This window comes from Schistocerca piceifrons, chromosome 7, assembly GCF_021461385.2.
Source record: "Schistocerca piceifrons isolate TAMUIC-IGC-003096 chromosome 7, iqSchPice1.1, whole genome shotgun sequence".
Lineage (NCBI taxonomy): Eukaryota > Metazoa > Arthropoda > Insecta > Orthoptera > Acrididae > Schistocerca > Schistocerca piceifrons.
In genome coordinates, this window is record NC_060144.1 from 597392113 (window position 1) to 597409028 (window position 16916).

At 47.6% G+C, this 16916-nt stretch overlaps 1 protein-coding gene across 1 annotated transcript in view; it reads left to right on the forward strand.

Annotated features, from left to right (window-relative positions):
- The first annotated feature begins 3477 nt into the window (after nucleotides 1-3477).
- LOC124709131 (transducin-like enhancer protein 4) overlaps nucleotides 3478-16916 on the forward strand; it is a 162064-nt gene continuing 148625 nt past the window's right edge. The window contains exon 1 of the mRNA XM_047240793.1: nucleotides 3478-3558. Coding sequence (XP_047096749.1) covers nucleotides 3507-3558 — 52 coding nt within the window. The 5' untranslated portion in view covers nucleotides 3478-3506. The remainder of the gene's footprint in view (nucleotides 3559-16916) is intronic.

A 16916-nucleotide genomic window follows, 5' to 3' on the forward strand; every position in this document is an offset into this window, starting at 1 on the left:
TCCCTCCCTCCATCACCTCTGCTTTTCCTATATCCTTTCCCCTCCCGTCTATCTCGTGGGTGTGCATGTGTGTTCGTGTGTGTGGGGCGTGGATGTGTGTTCGTGTGTGTGGGTGTGTGTTTTCGTAACAGTGTTCTCGCTTTATATATATCATAACTATATTTATATATTACATGCGTTAAAAATGTGTATATACGAGGTGTGATGGGAAAGTTTTAAGAATGGGCTGTAATTGTACAATAGTGGTACTTACATGCTTACTGTGTTAAATCTCTTTGAAAGCAGTCCCCTTCTGACTGAACACACCGATCCACTTGTGGAAACGTTCTGGAAATGTTCTTCTGTGTTAAGGACGCTCTCCGTATTTGCCTGGATGTCTTCAACCGAGTCAAAATCGCTTCCATTTCGGTGAAAATTTCAGTGTAAGGAATAGTTAGAAGTCAGCAGGGGCCCAATCAGGGGAATATGGCGGTTGTGGAAGCACAGGAATTTTGAACTAGGTCAAAAATTCAACGATGGAGGCGTTTTTTTCCGCACCTTTTCGCACAAACGCTCAAGGACACATTTGTAGTATTCCTCGTTAATTGTCTGTCCTCCAGGGGTAAATTCATGATGCACAATACCGGTAGAATCCAAAAAAGTCACCAACATTGTCCTCACCTTAGACCGACTTTGTCGTGCTTCTTTCGGTCGTGCTGAACCTGGAGTCCTCCACGGCGAAGTCTGCACTTTGGTTACAGGATCGTATCCATATATCCACGATTCTTCACCTGTAATTACCCCTATTTAAGAAATCGGGATCATTTTTAGTCCGATTGATCAGTTCTTGGCACAAATGGTTCAAATGGCTCTAAGCACTATGGGACTTATCAGCTGAGGTCGTCAGTCCCCTAAATTTAGAACTACTTAAACCTAACTAACCTAAGGACATCACACACATCCATGCCCGAGGCAAGATTCGAACCCGCGATCGTAGCAGCCGCGTGGTTCTGGCACACTTGAAGTCGATATTGTCTTTGGTCACTTGAGAATACTTTTAGGATGAATTTTGCAGGCACTCGACACATGTTCAGATCTTCACTTAAAATTGACTGAACTGCATAGAAACCTAAATTCATCGGCCATCTCCCTAACTGTAAGTCTACGATCTGAGAGTACTAAGTCGCGAACTTTCAAAACATTTTCACTCGTTTTCGAAGTGGAAGGACAGCCGGACCTTGGTTAATCTTCAAATGATTCGCGGCCGTTTTTAAATCTGTTGAACCAGACAAAAACATCTGACTGGCTCGTACAATTATCTCCAAAAGCTGTTTTTAGTAGTTCGTCTCAGAAGCTGATTTCTCGGTTTTAAAACAAAATTTCACACAAACTCCCCGTTACTCCGTTTTTACGTCCATTTTTACGCAGACAGAATCCAGCAACAAGCTCTAACAGTACTGCACTCAACCAGCTGCCACAACGAACTGAGTAAAGGAAACGCAGTTTCCTGTCACAGGGCGTTCACGGACAAGGCAATGACTCACTCCCCACCGTCCGTGTACCTGCCCGCCAATCAGTAAGCAGTAGCGGATCCATTCTCAAAACTTTCCTATCACACCTCCTATTAGAATTCAACGTTGTGCCAAAATTTCAAAGCAATCGATCAATAATGTCACAGATACACGATTTTGAACAATACAACATTTACTACAGCACTGGCCATTAAAATTGCTACATCACGAAGATTTGCTACAGACGTGAAAGTTGACCGACAGGAAGAAGATGCTGTGATATGCAAATGATTAGCGCTTCAGAGCATTCACACAAGGTTGGCGCCGGTGGCGACACCTACAACGTGCTGACATGAGGAAAGCTTCCAACCGGTTTCTGATACACAAACAGCAGTTGACCGGCGTTGCCTGGTGAAACGTTGTTGTGATGCTTCGTGTAAGGAGGAGAAATGCGTACCATCACGTTTCCGACTTTGATAAAGGATGGATTGTAGCCTATCGCGATTGCGGTTTATCGTATCGCGACATTGCTGCTCGCGTTGGTCGAGATCCAATGACTGTTAGCAGAATATGGAATCGGTGGGTTCAGGAGGGTAATACGGAACGCCGTGCTGGATCCCAACGGCCTCGTATCACTAGCAGTCGAGATGACGGGCATCTTATACGCATGGCTGTAACGGATCGTGCAGCCTCGTCTCGAACCCTGAGTCAACAGATGGGGACGTTTGAAAGATAACAACCATCTGCACGAACAGTTCGACGACGTTTGCAGCATCATGGACTATCAGCTCGGAGAACGTGGCTGCGGTTACCCTTGACGCTGCATCACACACAGGAGCGCCTGCGATGGTGTACAAATGGCCAAACGTCATTTTTTCGGATGAATCCAGGTTCTCTTTACAGCATCATGATGGTAGCATCCGTGTTTGGCGACATCGCGGTGAACGCACTTCGGAAGCGTGTATTCGTCATCGCCATACTGGCGTATCAGTCGGGGTGATGGTATGGGGTGCCATTGCTTACACGTCTCGGTCACCTCTTGTTCGCATTGATGGCACTTTGAACAGTGGACGTTACATTTCAGATGTGTTACGACCAGTGGCTCTACCTTCATTCGATCCCTCCGAAACCCTACATTTCAGCACGATAATGCACGACCGCATGTTGCAGGTCCTGTACGGGCCTTCGTGGCCAACACATTCTCCATATCTCTCAACAACTGAAAACGGCTGGTCAATGTTGGCCGAGCAACTGGCTCGTCACAATACGCCAGTCACTCCTCTCGATGAACTGTGGTATCGTGTTGAAGCTGCACGGGCAGCTGTAACTGTGGTATCGTGTTGAAGCTGCACGGGCAGCTGTACCTGTACACGCCATCCAAGCTGTGTTTGACTCAATGCCCAGGCGTATCGAGGCCGTTATTACAGCCTGAGCTGGTTGTTCTGGGTACTGATTTTTCAGGATCTATGCACCCACATTGCGTGAAAATGTAATCACATGTGAGTTCTAGTATAATATATTTGTCCAATGAACACCCGTTTATCATGTGCATTTCTTCTCGGTGTAGCAATCTTAATGGCCAGTAGTGTTTTTCGTGTATGCAGATTTCTCTTCCTGAAATGCTTAACGGTGTCGACTGGGAAGTGTCGTGTGATTGCTGCTGCCGACCTTGCGAGTGGTGCTCGCTCCGGCGCCACGTACGGTAAAGCTTCGCTGAGACTCCCGAGGAACGCGGAAGCGGGCGCGGCGGGCAGGCAGGCACGAAAACGTTACCGTACGCGGCGCCGAGTGGGCACCAGTGACGTCAGAGGCAGCAGCAGGAGTGCCAGAGCTAGGACGCTGCGTGAGAGGGCGCGCGCCGTGTTGCAGCAGCAGATGCACGCGCAGCAGCTGCCGCACGCCGCCCACGCGCCGCCGCTGCCCATGATGCCGCACCCCGGGCCGCCCAACGCCGCCGCCGCCTCGCTGCTCGGCCTCTCCGGGGCGCTGGCCGCGCCGCCCGGACACCCGCTCGCCATGCTGGGCGCCGCCAAGCCGGACCTGCACCGCGACGACAAGCCGGCGCCCGGTCAGTACCTGCCTGGCTCTGCTCTGCTCTGCTCTGCCACCTGCCGTCGCAGCCCAGCCCCTCTGCCAGTGCCAACCGGCCCCCTACTCTAGGGGGCAACAACAGTATACCGTTCCTTGGCGGCTAAAAACAAATCCTGATTACGACTAGTTGTGTTGTGGCTTCGGGCCTGTCAATGCGTGTTACTTTGCCATCTCTCCTCCTCTTCCGCTTCGCTCTTCAGTTCCGCTTAATTATCTCCCTCCTCCTTTACACACACACACACACACACACACACACACACACTCACAGTGTCTTTCTCCCCCCCATTCTCTCCCCCCCCCCATTCTCTCCCCCCATTCTCTCCTCCCCATTCTCTCCTCCCCCATTCTCTCCTCCCCCATTCTCTCTCCCCCTCATTCTCTCCCCCCCATTCTCTCTCTCTCTCTCTCTCTCTCGCTCTCTCTCTCTCTCTCTCTCTCTCCCCCTCTCCCCCTCTCCCCCTCTCCCCCTCTCCCCCTCCCTCCCTCCCTCCCCCCTCCCCCCCTCTCTCTCTCTCTCTCTCTCTCTCTCTCTCTCTCTCTCTCTCTCTCTCTCTCTCTCTCTATTAGCCTCTTATGTTGAAATCTTCCCATCTCTTCTATATCTCTTTTGTTACGCAACCTCCCCTTCTACAATAACCTATGAAACCTCCCTTTAGTATTTCTATCTCTTGCTTAATAATAACAAATGAAATCTTCCCTTTAAAATTAATTCTCTTTCTCAATAATAATAAGTGCAATCTTCGCATAGAAATTTAATTGCTGCTTATTAAAAGCGATTTGCTGATTAATTCGACGAAACATAGAATGTGTCGTCGTCGTGGCCTTCAGTCGTTACCTGCAATAACCCAGAACTGCTCCTTAACCTTTTTTACTGTTACCGGATCGCCATCTGACTGCTACATCGAACTGCGACATGAATATACTTACTCTGTTTTACTATACTCTATTAGCTGCTGGTGGGATCTCATAGTAAGTGGCTGTATTTATTACCAAAGCTGACGTTATTCTTCAATACCATAGCTGACGTTATTCTTTAATTAATTTGATTGAAGTTAGGTAGGTAATTCATAGTTAAACCTTTTCTTGACAACAATAAAATTTTGCAAAGTTTTACGTTGATGGTTTTTGAGATGGATTATAATCAGTAATGCAGTATTGCTGGCAAAAATTAATTATATTCTGAAAAAGATTCTTCACATATTTACTGTTGGTAACAAAATGATTTTACAAACGTTCAAATGGGACTTACTTTTTACAATAATCTTACAACTAGCATTGCGTAAACATACCTTCAGTAGTCTTGAGTTTCTCGAAGAAGAGAAAAAAAATTCAGTAATATTAGTTCCCCTTATGATAATAGTTAGCTGATGTGTCTGTACATCCGTTTGTAATCTCTTGTAAATCATAGTTGGTGGCTGGCAGGCACACCGCTCCACTCAACCTTTCGCTTCACACCTGCTACCGTCTCGCTTACTACTGAGTCCTTACGAACGCTAAAGTGCGGTCTGTCCCGCCAACAATATTTTGGTGCAGACATTCCCTGCTACCACAATCATTTCCAAAATAACAAATATTAATTCTTCCTACTTAATCCTATTAATAATATATAAACATCTTTCATAAATTGTGGTTTGACAATAGACAATAGAAATATACACGTCTTACAAAGTTTATAGCTGGAGTAAGCATTGGGACCTCAATATGCGGTGTACCCAATTTATGTTTCACCGAGCGAGATGGCGTAATGGCTAGCACACTGGACTCGCATTCGGAAGGACGACTGTTCAAACCCACGTCCGACCATCCTGACTTAGGTTTTCCGTGATTTCCCTAAATCGCTTCAGGCAAATACCGCGATCATTCGTTTGACAGGGCATCCTTCCCTAATCCGATGGGACCTATGACCTCGCCGTTTGGTTCCCTGTCCCAAACAAACAATCCAACCAACCGACCAACCAATTTATCTTTGTTTTACTTATTATACCTAAAAAGGGAGTAGTCCCATCCCCCTCAGACTTAATGGTAAAATGGCCCAGTAGACAGACCGTCCGAAACTGAACACAGCTCAAGGATGAAAAGAGCAAGAAGGCGCACTGAACTGCGAAGAAAGAAGCAAAATAGGTACAGTGAGCAGTCCAAGCTCGGCACGTGCGACATCGAGCGAACTGCGTGAATAACGTTGGCCTGGTTGTGTTTTCGCGGTATTGGACTGCTAAGCGAGAGGTCAGTGTTCAAATCCCTCTCGTGCCCCCTTTTTTTACACAAAATTATCATCTTTCCGTTCGGTCATCGACGTGTCTGTTCTTCTACATTTGTCTTGGCAACTGTTAAACTATCCATTGGGTACAGAATATGAGTCATGTGGTAAGAATGTATTACCGTCGCAAGTGAATTTGATGTATTGTGAGAGCAGGCGAGATGGCGCGTAGATCTCTTACAGAAATTAAATCAACAAAGAAGCGGGTGTGAACTATGTTACAAAAGAAGAATTCAAGAGTCATGACTTGCAAAACGGAACGCAAGAGTCATAGCATGTGGTACAGATAGGAGGTATGTGCGTCTTGAGGTCCCTCCCTTACACCTCGCTGTTACAAACGGACTTTACACCACGACACAGACACAAGTTTGAATACAGCTATTAGACACATCAATGACTGGACAGACAGTTCAATCTTGTGGAAAGAAAAAAAAGCGACTCGATAAAGATGTGGACACGTATCTGCCCCTTCAGTCCAACACCGTGCCCACATAACCACGACCCACGACACCGTGGCTATTCGAATCAGCTCGATGTTGCACATTTTGAGCTTGGATCGTTCATTGTTTAGATTTTGCCTCTTTTTTTTACCGTGTAGTACACCTTCCTGTTTCCATGCTTGCAACGCGTTTCAAGCACCATCTGCTCTTCGTCTGGCGTCTATCAATAAATGTGCTACTTGCAGAAAAAATGTCTGTCCAAAGTAGCCCAGAGGGAACTGGACGGGCGGTGGGTGGGCAGAAATCGACGTCCAGCGATCTCGCCCGCTGGCGTTTAGCTGTGCCTTCTTGTGGTGATCGATGTCACAGCCTGTGCGGGATGCAGATAGTTTTCCGTCAGTTTTTACCGCCTGAAAATCGTGTGTTATACTTTTATATGTTGATGGTTCACTTACGATTCTGACTTCCCAAAGCTTCATCTGCATCGTCGGGACGCAGACGGAGCGGTTTTGCTACACTACACTATTGCACTTCTTAATGTAACTGACGTACTTCCACTGCACAAACGTTTCTCCGTAGATTTAAACAGGGTACCTTAAATACAATATGGCGGCCTTGCAATAAATTTAACTTCTTGCAGTGTGAAACAAATGACTACGAAAATATCGGTATCGCGAATATCGATGGAGTTAAATGATTATGCGTAGTCATCCACATACTGCAAGGTGCCGTATTGTATTTAAGGTATACTGTTTACAGCGAAAGTACGTCAAAAACAGTGTTACATTGGAGCACAACCGTGTCGTGTTAAAAAAAAACACTTCCGTCAGTGTGCCAATGATGCAGATAAAGCTTCGGGACGTCACAGTCGAAAGTGAACAACCGACACATAAAAAGTACATGACACGGTTATAACAGCATAAGACACGATGCCAAACTATCTGCATCCCGCACGACAAGGGGGCAGAGCTCGACGCCAGCAGCAGACAACACCGGACGTCGATTTCTGGCCACCCGTGCTCGCTCAAACTCTCCAACAGGAATAGCGAATAAACCGTTCTACGTTAGTTCAGACTGATATTTTGTCTTCAAGTAGCATATGTGTTAATAAACGCGTGAGAATAGCAAAACATGCTTGAAACGCATTCCAAGTGTTTAACTGCAATAAAATAACAGTGATTGGTTGCAGAAAAAGTACAAATAAAAAAGGTAAATATTCGAGATCCAAACCCCACTACGGCACGGCCAGGAAGTTTCAAATCAGCGGACACTCCGCTGCAGAGTTTCCTCCAATCCCACATTTCCAGATTTTCTACTCTAGAAACTTCCTGGCAGATTAAAACAGTGTGCCGAACCGAGACTTGAACTCGGGACCTTTGCCTTTCGCGGGCAAGTGCTCTACCATCTGAGCTGCCCGAGCACGACTCACGCCCCGTCCTCACAGCTTTACTTCTGCCAGTACCTCGTCTCCTACTTTCCAAACTTCCCGAGTTCGAGTCTCGGTCCGGCACACTGTTTTAATCTGCCAGGAAGTTTCATATCAGCGCACACTCCGCTGCAGAGTGAAAATCTCATTCTGAAAACTTCTCCGCTTTTCTTTATACACGTCTTCGCGTCGTCCAAACTGTGCACCGTATAGATCTATGTTCAACATGTAGCAAAAAAAAAAAAAAAAGATGGCTCTGACTGCTATGAGACTTAAGATCTGAGGTCATCAGTCCTCTAAAACTTAGAACTACTTAAACCTAACTAACCTATGGACATCACACACATCCACGCCCGAGGCAGGATTCGAATCTGCGACCGTAGCGGTCGCGATGTTCCAGACTGAAGCGGCGAGAACCGCTCGGCCACCACGGCGCCCACATGTAGCATTTGTCTAAAACTAAAAGGCTTCTAAATTATTGTTAAAACTGACTGTTGCTCCACCAGACTCTCATTTTAGATCGTCGACCACTTGGCATCGGCTACTAATAAAAGGTCTCCCCCTTCCCGTGTGTTCAGTACGTTAGTGAACCGTTCTGGTCCGTAAGGGAGCACAGGTGAAATTTTAGAGGTAAGAAAATGTTTCGTCTCGGACGCTGTAGAGTATTCCCGGTCGCTAGGGCCGGGAAGCAGCCCTCCTTAAGGCCCCCCTCGTTAGCGGAGAGGGGCGGGGATCACGTGCGGCGGCCATTGATCCCCTTTGAGCGTCGAATAACGGAGGCCTTCTTGCCGGCACTTGGTGAGTAGCGCGGCGCGCCGAGTGCCGCCCTAAGACGCGCTGGAGAGGCCTGCTGCCGCTGCTGCTGCTGCTGCTACTGGCCTCCTCTGATGTCGCGGCCACTGCCTCCTCCGCTGTGGCCGGCCCACGTACGGCGCAAGCAGTCTCCGGAAGTCGTGCGCCGCGCCCAGCACTTGTCTGGCACTTCGTAACGACCACAAGGGCTCGTCTGTTACGAAGGTGGAGAAAGGAGGGAAGAAGTGTGTAAACGCATCACACGGGAAGAGAGCCTTTGTTTGCTCACACGCCTGTGCGCCTACTTCTGTATGCTGACGGTATTACGGCATCGCCAGAAGTGTCGGGCGAGCATCGAGGATCATATATCTGCCTTTGTGTACCGACGGTTTTCGTGACGCTACTGTAAATATTCTTCGAAAGAGGGACTTGGGAGGGGGACGGCGACATTTTCATAAAGTGTTTCCAGTTCGACGTCATGAAATTGACTACAGAAGAATCTACAAAACATAGTTGAAAAGCTGCTTCAGGCTACGACAACGCTTCTCGATAGTGACGCTTTGTTTTTAGTACCGTGTTTCGAGAATATAAAATTCGCACGAAGGAGTTTTGCCTTCTCGGTATTTGTTGTCATACAGATCAGCCAGCTGTGTTGTTCCCTCTTACCGAGCCGCGTCGCGCAGTGCTTCTCAGACTGGACCCTCACATTTCCGTCCGACTGTAGAATTCGGTCCTCAGTGCTTCCACCATTACAACTGAACGTTACACGGTGCAAAGAACTACTACTTCACCAGCAGAACAAAAATGTGTGTGTGAAATCTTATAAGACTTAACTGCTAAGGTCATCAGTCCCCAAGCTTACACCCTACTTAACCTAAAAAAAGGACAAACACACACACACACACACACACACACACACACACACCCGTGCCCGAGGGAGGACTCGAACCTCCGCCGGGACCAGCCGCACAGTCCATCACCAGCAGAACAGCGACACACACTGCCACTGGAGATGCTCCAGTATACAGACAGTGTCGTTGTAGTCGGTACTTGTCAGGCCTCCTATGACAAGCGATTAATCGTAGGACAATATAACTTTGTGGAAACATTTGCAAGGACAGGCGGAATAGGAATAACGCATAAACTATTGACCCCTAGAACTTTGAACTACATAAACCTAAATAACCTAAGACATCATGCACATCAATGCGCGAGTCAGGATTCGAACCTGCGACCGTAGCGCTCGCGCGGTTCCAGACTGAAGCGCCTAGAACCGCTCGGCCACATCGGCCGGCTCAAGACAGGTAACACTTGTTAATTGCGTACCGTTTCTGCGTTCCAGGTTACAAAAGTTTCTCAGTGTAACGACTATTTGCATCCGCGGCAGCCTGGAACCGCACTGTAGATACCATTTTACAATTGTTAGCAACCCTTCCGAACTGTAGACCACGGAATATTCGGCTGTCATGATACAGTCGTGCAGTGCTTGAAGATCGCACGTTCCGTTCAGCATTCCCAGGGTTGGCAGTGGTAATTTCAACAATTTGTGGCACAGTTGGCCGTCAACCTCTCCCAGCAGCAATTCCCGAGTCACCAGTGAATTCTAACTTTCAAATCATGTTCTCGAACCCCGGTGAGGAAACAGGACCATTCCATATTCCTTTTACGGGTCAATACTCGTGAACAACTGCAGCAGTGTTGCTGTTGGTTTATCGAAACAGCTTTACGAGTAAAGCCCTGCTCACCTCGCCTAGAGCAATGCTGACTGTCCGTAACTGCAATGCACACTGACCCTTCTGTTTGCGAGGCCCACGAGAAAAACAGGCAGCGGCGCGTACGTCACGCAGGTAGTCCTGAACTCGCTCGCTCGTTCAGCTCAGCAGACAAAATGCGTTTCTAAACCCGTTAACTCGCAGCTGTGCGTGTAAGTACTAACGAGAATTGCATCTTCCACTGTAATCTGCTATTATGAAGTCTTACTGATTAACAGTATACAGCAAAATTTAATTTCAGATCAATACTCGATATAAATGGTATATCGACGAGTTTGTAGCATTTAGTCTCTTCTGCTTAACGATACTCATTAAATGCTGGAAGTGGTGCCTTATGCAACTGATAATCATTTTAGCACGATTTGATTTTATTGTACGTAAGTAGAGCCGTAACAGTTTGAGGCTTTCCCGGCGCTGCATCTGCTTGAAAAGTTCTCGGGACTTACGCCGGATAATATTGTAGAAGCCGCACAATATTTCAGCGAGACAACTGCCCGCCATCTTCAGGTGCTACTGTCGCGTCGCTGAGAAACGCGCCAATTTATATGGTGGCTTTCTAGAACAGCGCGTTGGAACTTAGAAGTTTGACGCGCTGTGATTTGCTGCCGCACCCAGTCCGAAAACGCCCAAGTAGAGCTGTCCACCCACCCCCAGGAGTCCGCTGACAGACCCGACGAGATCTTCAGGTGAAGTGAGAGCAGGCTTCTGGAGACTTGGTCTAATACTCGTCTAGTATAACGGATTCTTTCTCTCACCAGTGCCCTGTTTGCTCGTTGTTAAATTCTCCTGGCCGCCGCAGAGTCCACATAAAGGGTAAACTTGGCGAAAGTTGGTGTAGTTTGCTGGTCGCGACATCTCAGTAAGAACGCCAGAGAGCACAACAGTCTCTCCCTTTTGTTGCGGAGTTTATCGAACTCACGTACTGCGTTAACCATCTCCTCCCCGTAGAGCTACCAGATGTGCTGTTTGAGGCTTTCCCGGCGCTGCATCTGCTTGATAGGTTCTCGGGACTTACGCCGGATAATATTGTAGAAGTAATACCATCTAGCTAAACATCTTGCTTCTCTTCTGAGTCCCATGGTGGGGAAATGTGAACACCATATTCGAAACTCAGAAGATTTTATACGGCGAATGAAGAACTTGCGTCTTGAATCTACAGACTTACTAGTGAGTTTCGATGTGGTTTCCTTGTTCACACGGGTGCCTCTGATGGACTCATTACAACTTATAGGAGCCAAGCTGGAAGGGGACGTCTTACACCTTTTCAAACATGTGCTTACCTCGACTTATTTTTTATTTAACAACCAGTATTTCGAGCAGACTGACGGTGTTGCTATGGGTAGCCCTTTGTCTCCCATAGTAGCAAATCTTTTTATGGAAGATTTCGAGGACAAAGCACTTCAGACGGCGGTTCTGAAACCCAAATGTTTTTGGAGATGTGTAGATGATACGTTTGTGGTATGGCCGCATGGGACAGCAACGCTTCCTTCGTTCCTGGAACATTTGAACTCACTCCATCCAAGTATCTGTTTTACCATGGAGGTAGAAAAAGATGGTGAGCTCCCGTTTCTGGATGTTTTGGTGCGTAGAAAAGGTGACGGCTCCTTGGGTCACAGTGTGTTCCGGAAGCCTACGCACACAGACTTGTATCTACAAGCTACGAGCTGTCATCACCCCTCACAGCGCAGCGGTGTATTACGGAACGCTAGTGCATAGGGCTAGAGCCATCTCGGATCAGGACAGCTTATCGGCAGAGCTCAACCATCTCCGCTCTGTATTTGCCCAGAACGGGTACTCCGAGAAGCAGATGCGGAACGCGTTTCGACCAGCACGCTCCAAACCTCAAGAACAACCTGAAGAAGCAGATAACACCACAGGGTTGGTTTTTCTACCGTATGTCGGTGGCGTGTCTTTTAAGGTGGGCAGAATTTTCAAGAAACACCGTATTAAATGTGTTTTCCGGCCTCCAGCAAAAGTGAAATCGATGCTGGGCTCTGTTAAAGACAACCTCGGCCTGAGGAGACCAGGAATATACAAAATCCCGTGCCAGTGTGGGAAATCTTATATTGGCCAGACGTGTCGTACGGTCAAAGACAGATGCGACGAACATAAACGTCACACGAGGTTGGGTCAGCCAGAGAAATCTGCGGTTGCTGAACATTGCCTTGACACGGGACACGGCATGAATTATGAAGAAACCAAGATCCTCTCGTATGCTTCCACATACTGGGACTCCATCATCAAAGAGGCGGTCGAAATACGTATAAACAGTGAGCTAATAAACAGAGACACGGGGTTTCACCTGAGCAAAGCCTGGGAACCAGCCTTGTCGGCACTAAGGAACCGTCAGCCACAGATTAGCAACCGCACCGAGTCAACGCAGATGGGAAGCCTTAGCGCAGATGCTTAAATCGCGCGCCAACACCTCGCGCGCGCGAACGGGGTCCGTCGCTCCCAGCCGCATTTCCCGCGCCGCGGCGCGCTTCCGCAGACCGCGACCCGTTTCTCCAGCAGAGGACTCTGGTATTCGACGCTGTCTACGATTGGTCTTCGATGACGTTATGCCCCGCTGGCACCTGCGCTGTTCTAGAAAGCCACCATATAAATTGGCGCGTTTCTCAGCGACGCGACAGTAGCACCTGAAGATAGCGGGCAGTTGTCTCGCTGAAATATTGTGCGGCTTCTACAATATTATCCGGCGTAAGTCCCGAGAACCTATCAAGCAGAGCCGTAACAAATTACAAGTAGGCCCACGGACTTCCCATCATTATAGAACTAATAACAGTAAGATTCCATAATAGTGGATTCCAGTAGAAGATTCAGTTTTCGTTTGTACGAACACGCCTAGTTACGAGTTAACAGGTGTAGAAACGTAGTTTGTCTGCGGATTTGAGCGAGTGCAGGGTACCTTGGTGACGTACGCGCCGCGGCCTGTCTTTCTCGTGGGCGTCGTCGTGTTTCAACCGTACTGCGGCGTGCCAGTACCGGTGGCTAAGGCAAGTCCTGACACTATCACTGCTAACGACGAAAATCGTGCAGCACACGGTTTGAATATCATTCCTACCAAGACGACTGCCCATTTGGTAAATAGTCTTCCGTGTGCACTGGCTCAGGTAGTGAAAGTCTAATGATAGCCAGCCTGTACTGAAACGGAACGCGTCTGGAAGTAAGGAAATAAATAAACTGGATTTATACGGTTGGGTATTTACGTAAAAAAATTATTCGTTTAGAACCCACAATAAAATTTGTTCAAACACTTACTCACCAAAATTACTGAGATTTCACGGTGTGTCTACGAGCGTGATGTGAGAACGTGGAAATTGCTTGCTGTGCCCTGATATCGTCGGGAGGTGGCTTCACAGATGTTTGGCATCGCCGTGTGCTTCAGAGGAATCAGATGAAAGGCAGCTGGTGAACTCTGTGCTGACTCGCGCCCCATTTATGCCCGAAGAACCGTGGCGGTTCGCCGGGACTGGAGCGCGAGGGTTGGAAGTTGGAGGCAGAGAGAAAGCTGGCCCGGACCTCGCCCCGCCCCGCCCCGCGCCTGACAAAAGGCAGCCGACAATAAGGCCGGCCGGCGCCTTAGTGGGCTGCAGCTGGCTGCACTGGAGGCACTGCGGCCCTGTGCTGCCTGCATGTGGCACCTCTCTCATCATCCGCGCTTCTGCTGACCAGTGATAAGCCCCACATTCTCGATTGAGAAGACAGAAGGCGCAATCTGTTTTACTTGCCAAATACGCTCTAAAGCCAAGAGCACGTAAATATTTCTTTATTTAAAACAATCGGTTTCGGCGTACTTTGCTGTCATCTTCAGGTCTCAAAGACTCTTTTTGTTATGAAACGTGTTCATTTTAAGTTGGTCCGCGGCAAAGTTTTTATCCACATGACAGCTTGGCGTGAGATCCAATTTAAAATGAACACGTTTCGTATCGAAAAGATGTTTTAAAACCTGAAGATGACAGCAAAGTCTGTCGAAACCGCTCGTTTTAAATGAGAAAATATTTATGCCAACTTCCCGTTAGAAATTTTTTAGCAAGTCTTCATTGATCGATAAAGTTTCTTCTGAATAATTTTGATTATGCGTCTTCAGGTGACACGTGTGGAAGGCCCTCTCGTGTGTCACACGGAACGCGCTTTGTCCACAGCTGCACGCCTTCCTGCCGCATCCATTCATTTCAATCCTTTAAGCCCACGTGCTTGGAAATCAGCCCAACCTCACACCGCTGCATCTCTCTGATAACGTCTACTTCGGGACTTTTATCCAACAAGTACTTCACATCGCTAATAAATTTTTACCTGCCGTGTTTTACTTCAGGCAACTACAGAAAAATCAGTGATACAATTTGAGAAAAAAGTGCCGACCAGGAGTGGCCGAGCGGTTCTAGGCACTTCAGTCTGCAACCGCACGACCGCTACGGTCGCAGGTTCGAATCCTGCCTCGGGCATGGATGTGTGTGATGTCCTTAGGTTAGTTGGGTTTAATTAGTTCTAAGTTCTAGGGGACTGTTGACCTCAGATGTTAAGTCCCATAGTGCTCAGAGTCATTTGAGAAAAAAAGTATCTCATGTCTATCTCTTTTGCATTTAGTGTTTAGTGACATCGCCAAGTCAGTAGCTTTGTGGGTTGCATAAAACACAGCAAGTGTGTGGAACCCATGCCACGAATGGTCACACATCGAAAATTTGTTTAGCGTGTGGCAGAGCGTCAATACTTGCTGATAAACCAAAACTGAATTGACAGACACGAAAGCGTGCTTTGTTTCGAGAACTAAAATGGAGGACTCTTCGAAATAAATTCGAGCACCTTACGCATAGCTCTCAGTTGAATGCAACGGGAAATACCCTAAAACTTCGTACAATGAGAACTACCGTCTGTCGGCAAATCGTAGTTATTTTTGCAGAGTACGGGTGTGGACGTAGAATCCTTACTATTAAATCGTCTGTTTGTGATTGGTATTCCGACGGAAATGTATCGGTACAACTGCAATACTGTAGCAGCAGTAGCCTAGTGCGGGGACAGATTTCCATATCGTTGCTCGTGTGTATACGTTTGCATTATGCTATCGTTTTTTGCGTCGGAACTGCGGTACAACTTAGACTTCAGTTTTTTGTGCTGAGACGCAATAGATCATAGGAAATAACCGATTTACACCCGCTGATTCTGCTCGTGTTTATAAAGATTTTCCCGTGCCGAGTTGCGAATCCCCCTAGAGATTCCCATGTGCCATTTCCTTTTTCGCTAGCCCCAAATTGCTGGAATATGGTTGAAGAACTTTCATTGCCTCATCCTGCCTTCTACTGATAGGGACAGTAAGTAAGACGAGAAAGAATAAAAAACAGCAAATGCGCTGATCGTATGATGTGCTAACAGAAACGGAGGAAGATCCGTAGGCAATGATGGAAAATACTGTAAGTTTGGTTAAGGAATTTGGAATGAAACTGAAGACCAAAATGATGAGAATCGCAAAAAGCAATGACACGTTTAATATATCACTAGATGGAACGGTATTATGGAAGAGGTTCACCAAATGTTTTGTTTGGGGTGTATGTCGTGTGGTTCTGAAACGTGGGCACTCAGAAACAACAAAAGTATTTAGAAAGTTAGAAGATTGAAGAAAGTGACATGGATGGACAGACTGAGAAATGAGGTGCCGAACAAGGAAGGAGAGGAACTTGTCGAGGGTTGTACAGAAGAGGAAAACGCAGTCGATGGGACACTCGTCACGTAGGAATTGTCTACTACAGAGAATCGTGGAGGGAAAAGAAGGAAAAAGAGGGACAGCAAGGTGGTGCTCTGTAATGCTAAGATGTGTGTAGAGACGAAGCAGTTACAAAGAAATGAAGGTAGATGCTCGGGACAGAGAGGTTTGGAGGACGTCCAGTTGATACCTGTCTGAGGACAGATTCACTGAAAGTAGAGGCATTTGAATAATCTCTGTAATCGGCTTTGGTTCGCTGCAGATTAAAGTAGGGAGCTATCGAAGAGATTAAGTCGTAAATTACATACTTAAGAAGTTGACCAGCACATGCACACTCAGCTGTGGATGCTTACTCGGTACGTCGCCAGACGGATCGAGAGCTTGCAGTAGGAGATGACGTAGACGTCTAACCGGTAATAGCTGTAAAAGTTTTGACGGTGGCTGAAAACAAAATTAAAACAAAACTCTCAATTAACAAACGGTGGTGCTCCTCCGGCATAAGGCTTATTTCATGATTTCGTTAGACTGAGGTCTGCTGCATATACGGGCAAGACTACGTTTCAGTGTGTGCAGGTTTAAATGAGGGCTCGCTGGGAAAAGTCACTTCTCGACTGCACCACCACCTACAAGACCCTTTCCCAGTAGCTAATGTAGTTCGGCGAGGAGCTCGGGCGGTTGAGAAAGAAAAACCGAGGCAGGGGGGGAGACGTCCGTCGGTGGCGTTTGGAGACACTGGGCGCTCGCAGCCGCCGACAAAGAAATTTCATTAAGGTAGTTTATAGTGCGAGGCGGCGAGTAATTTGCAAGCGCTGCCTGACAAGATTGAGGGTGACCCGGGGGTGCGGCCCTGCTGGAAGAAATTCCGGGGCTCGATGGGGAGTTGTCATAGCAACGCGCCGGTACAGTCCCGCTCCCAACGCGACTGACCTCCGGTCCGTACGGCGGCGCCG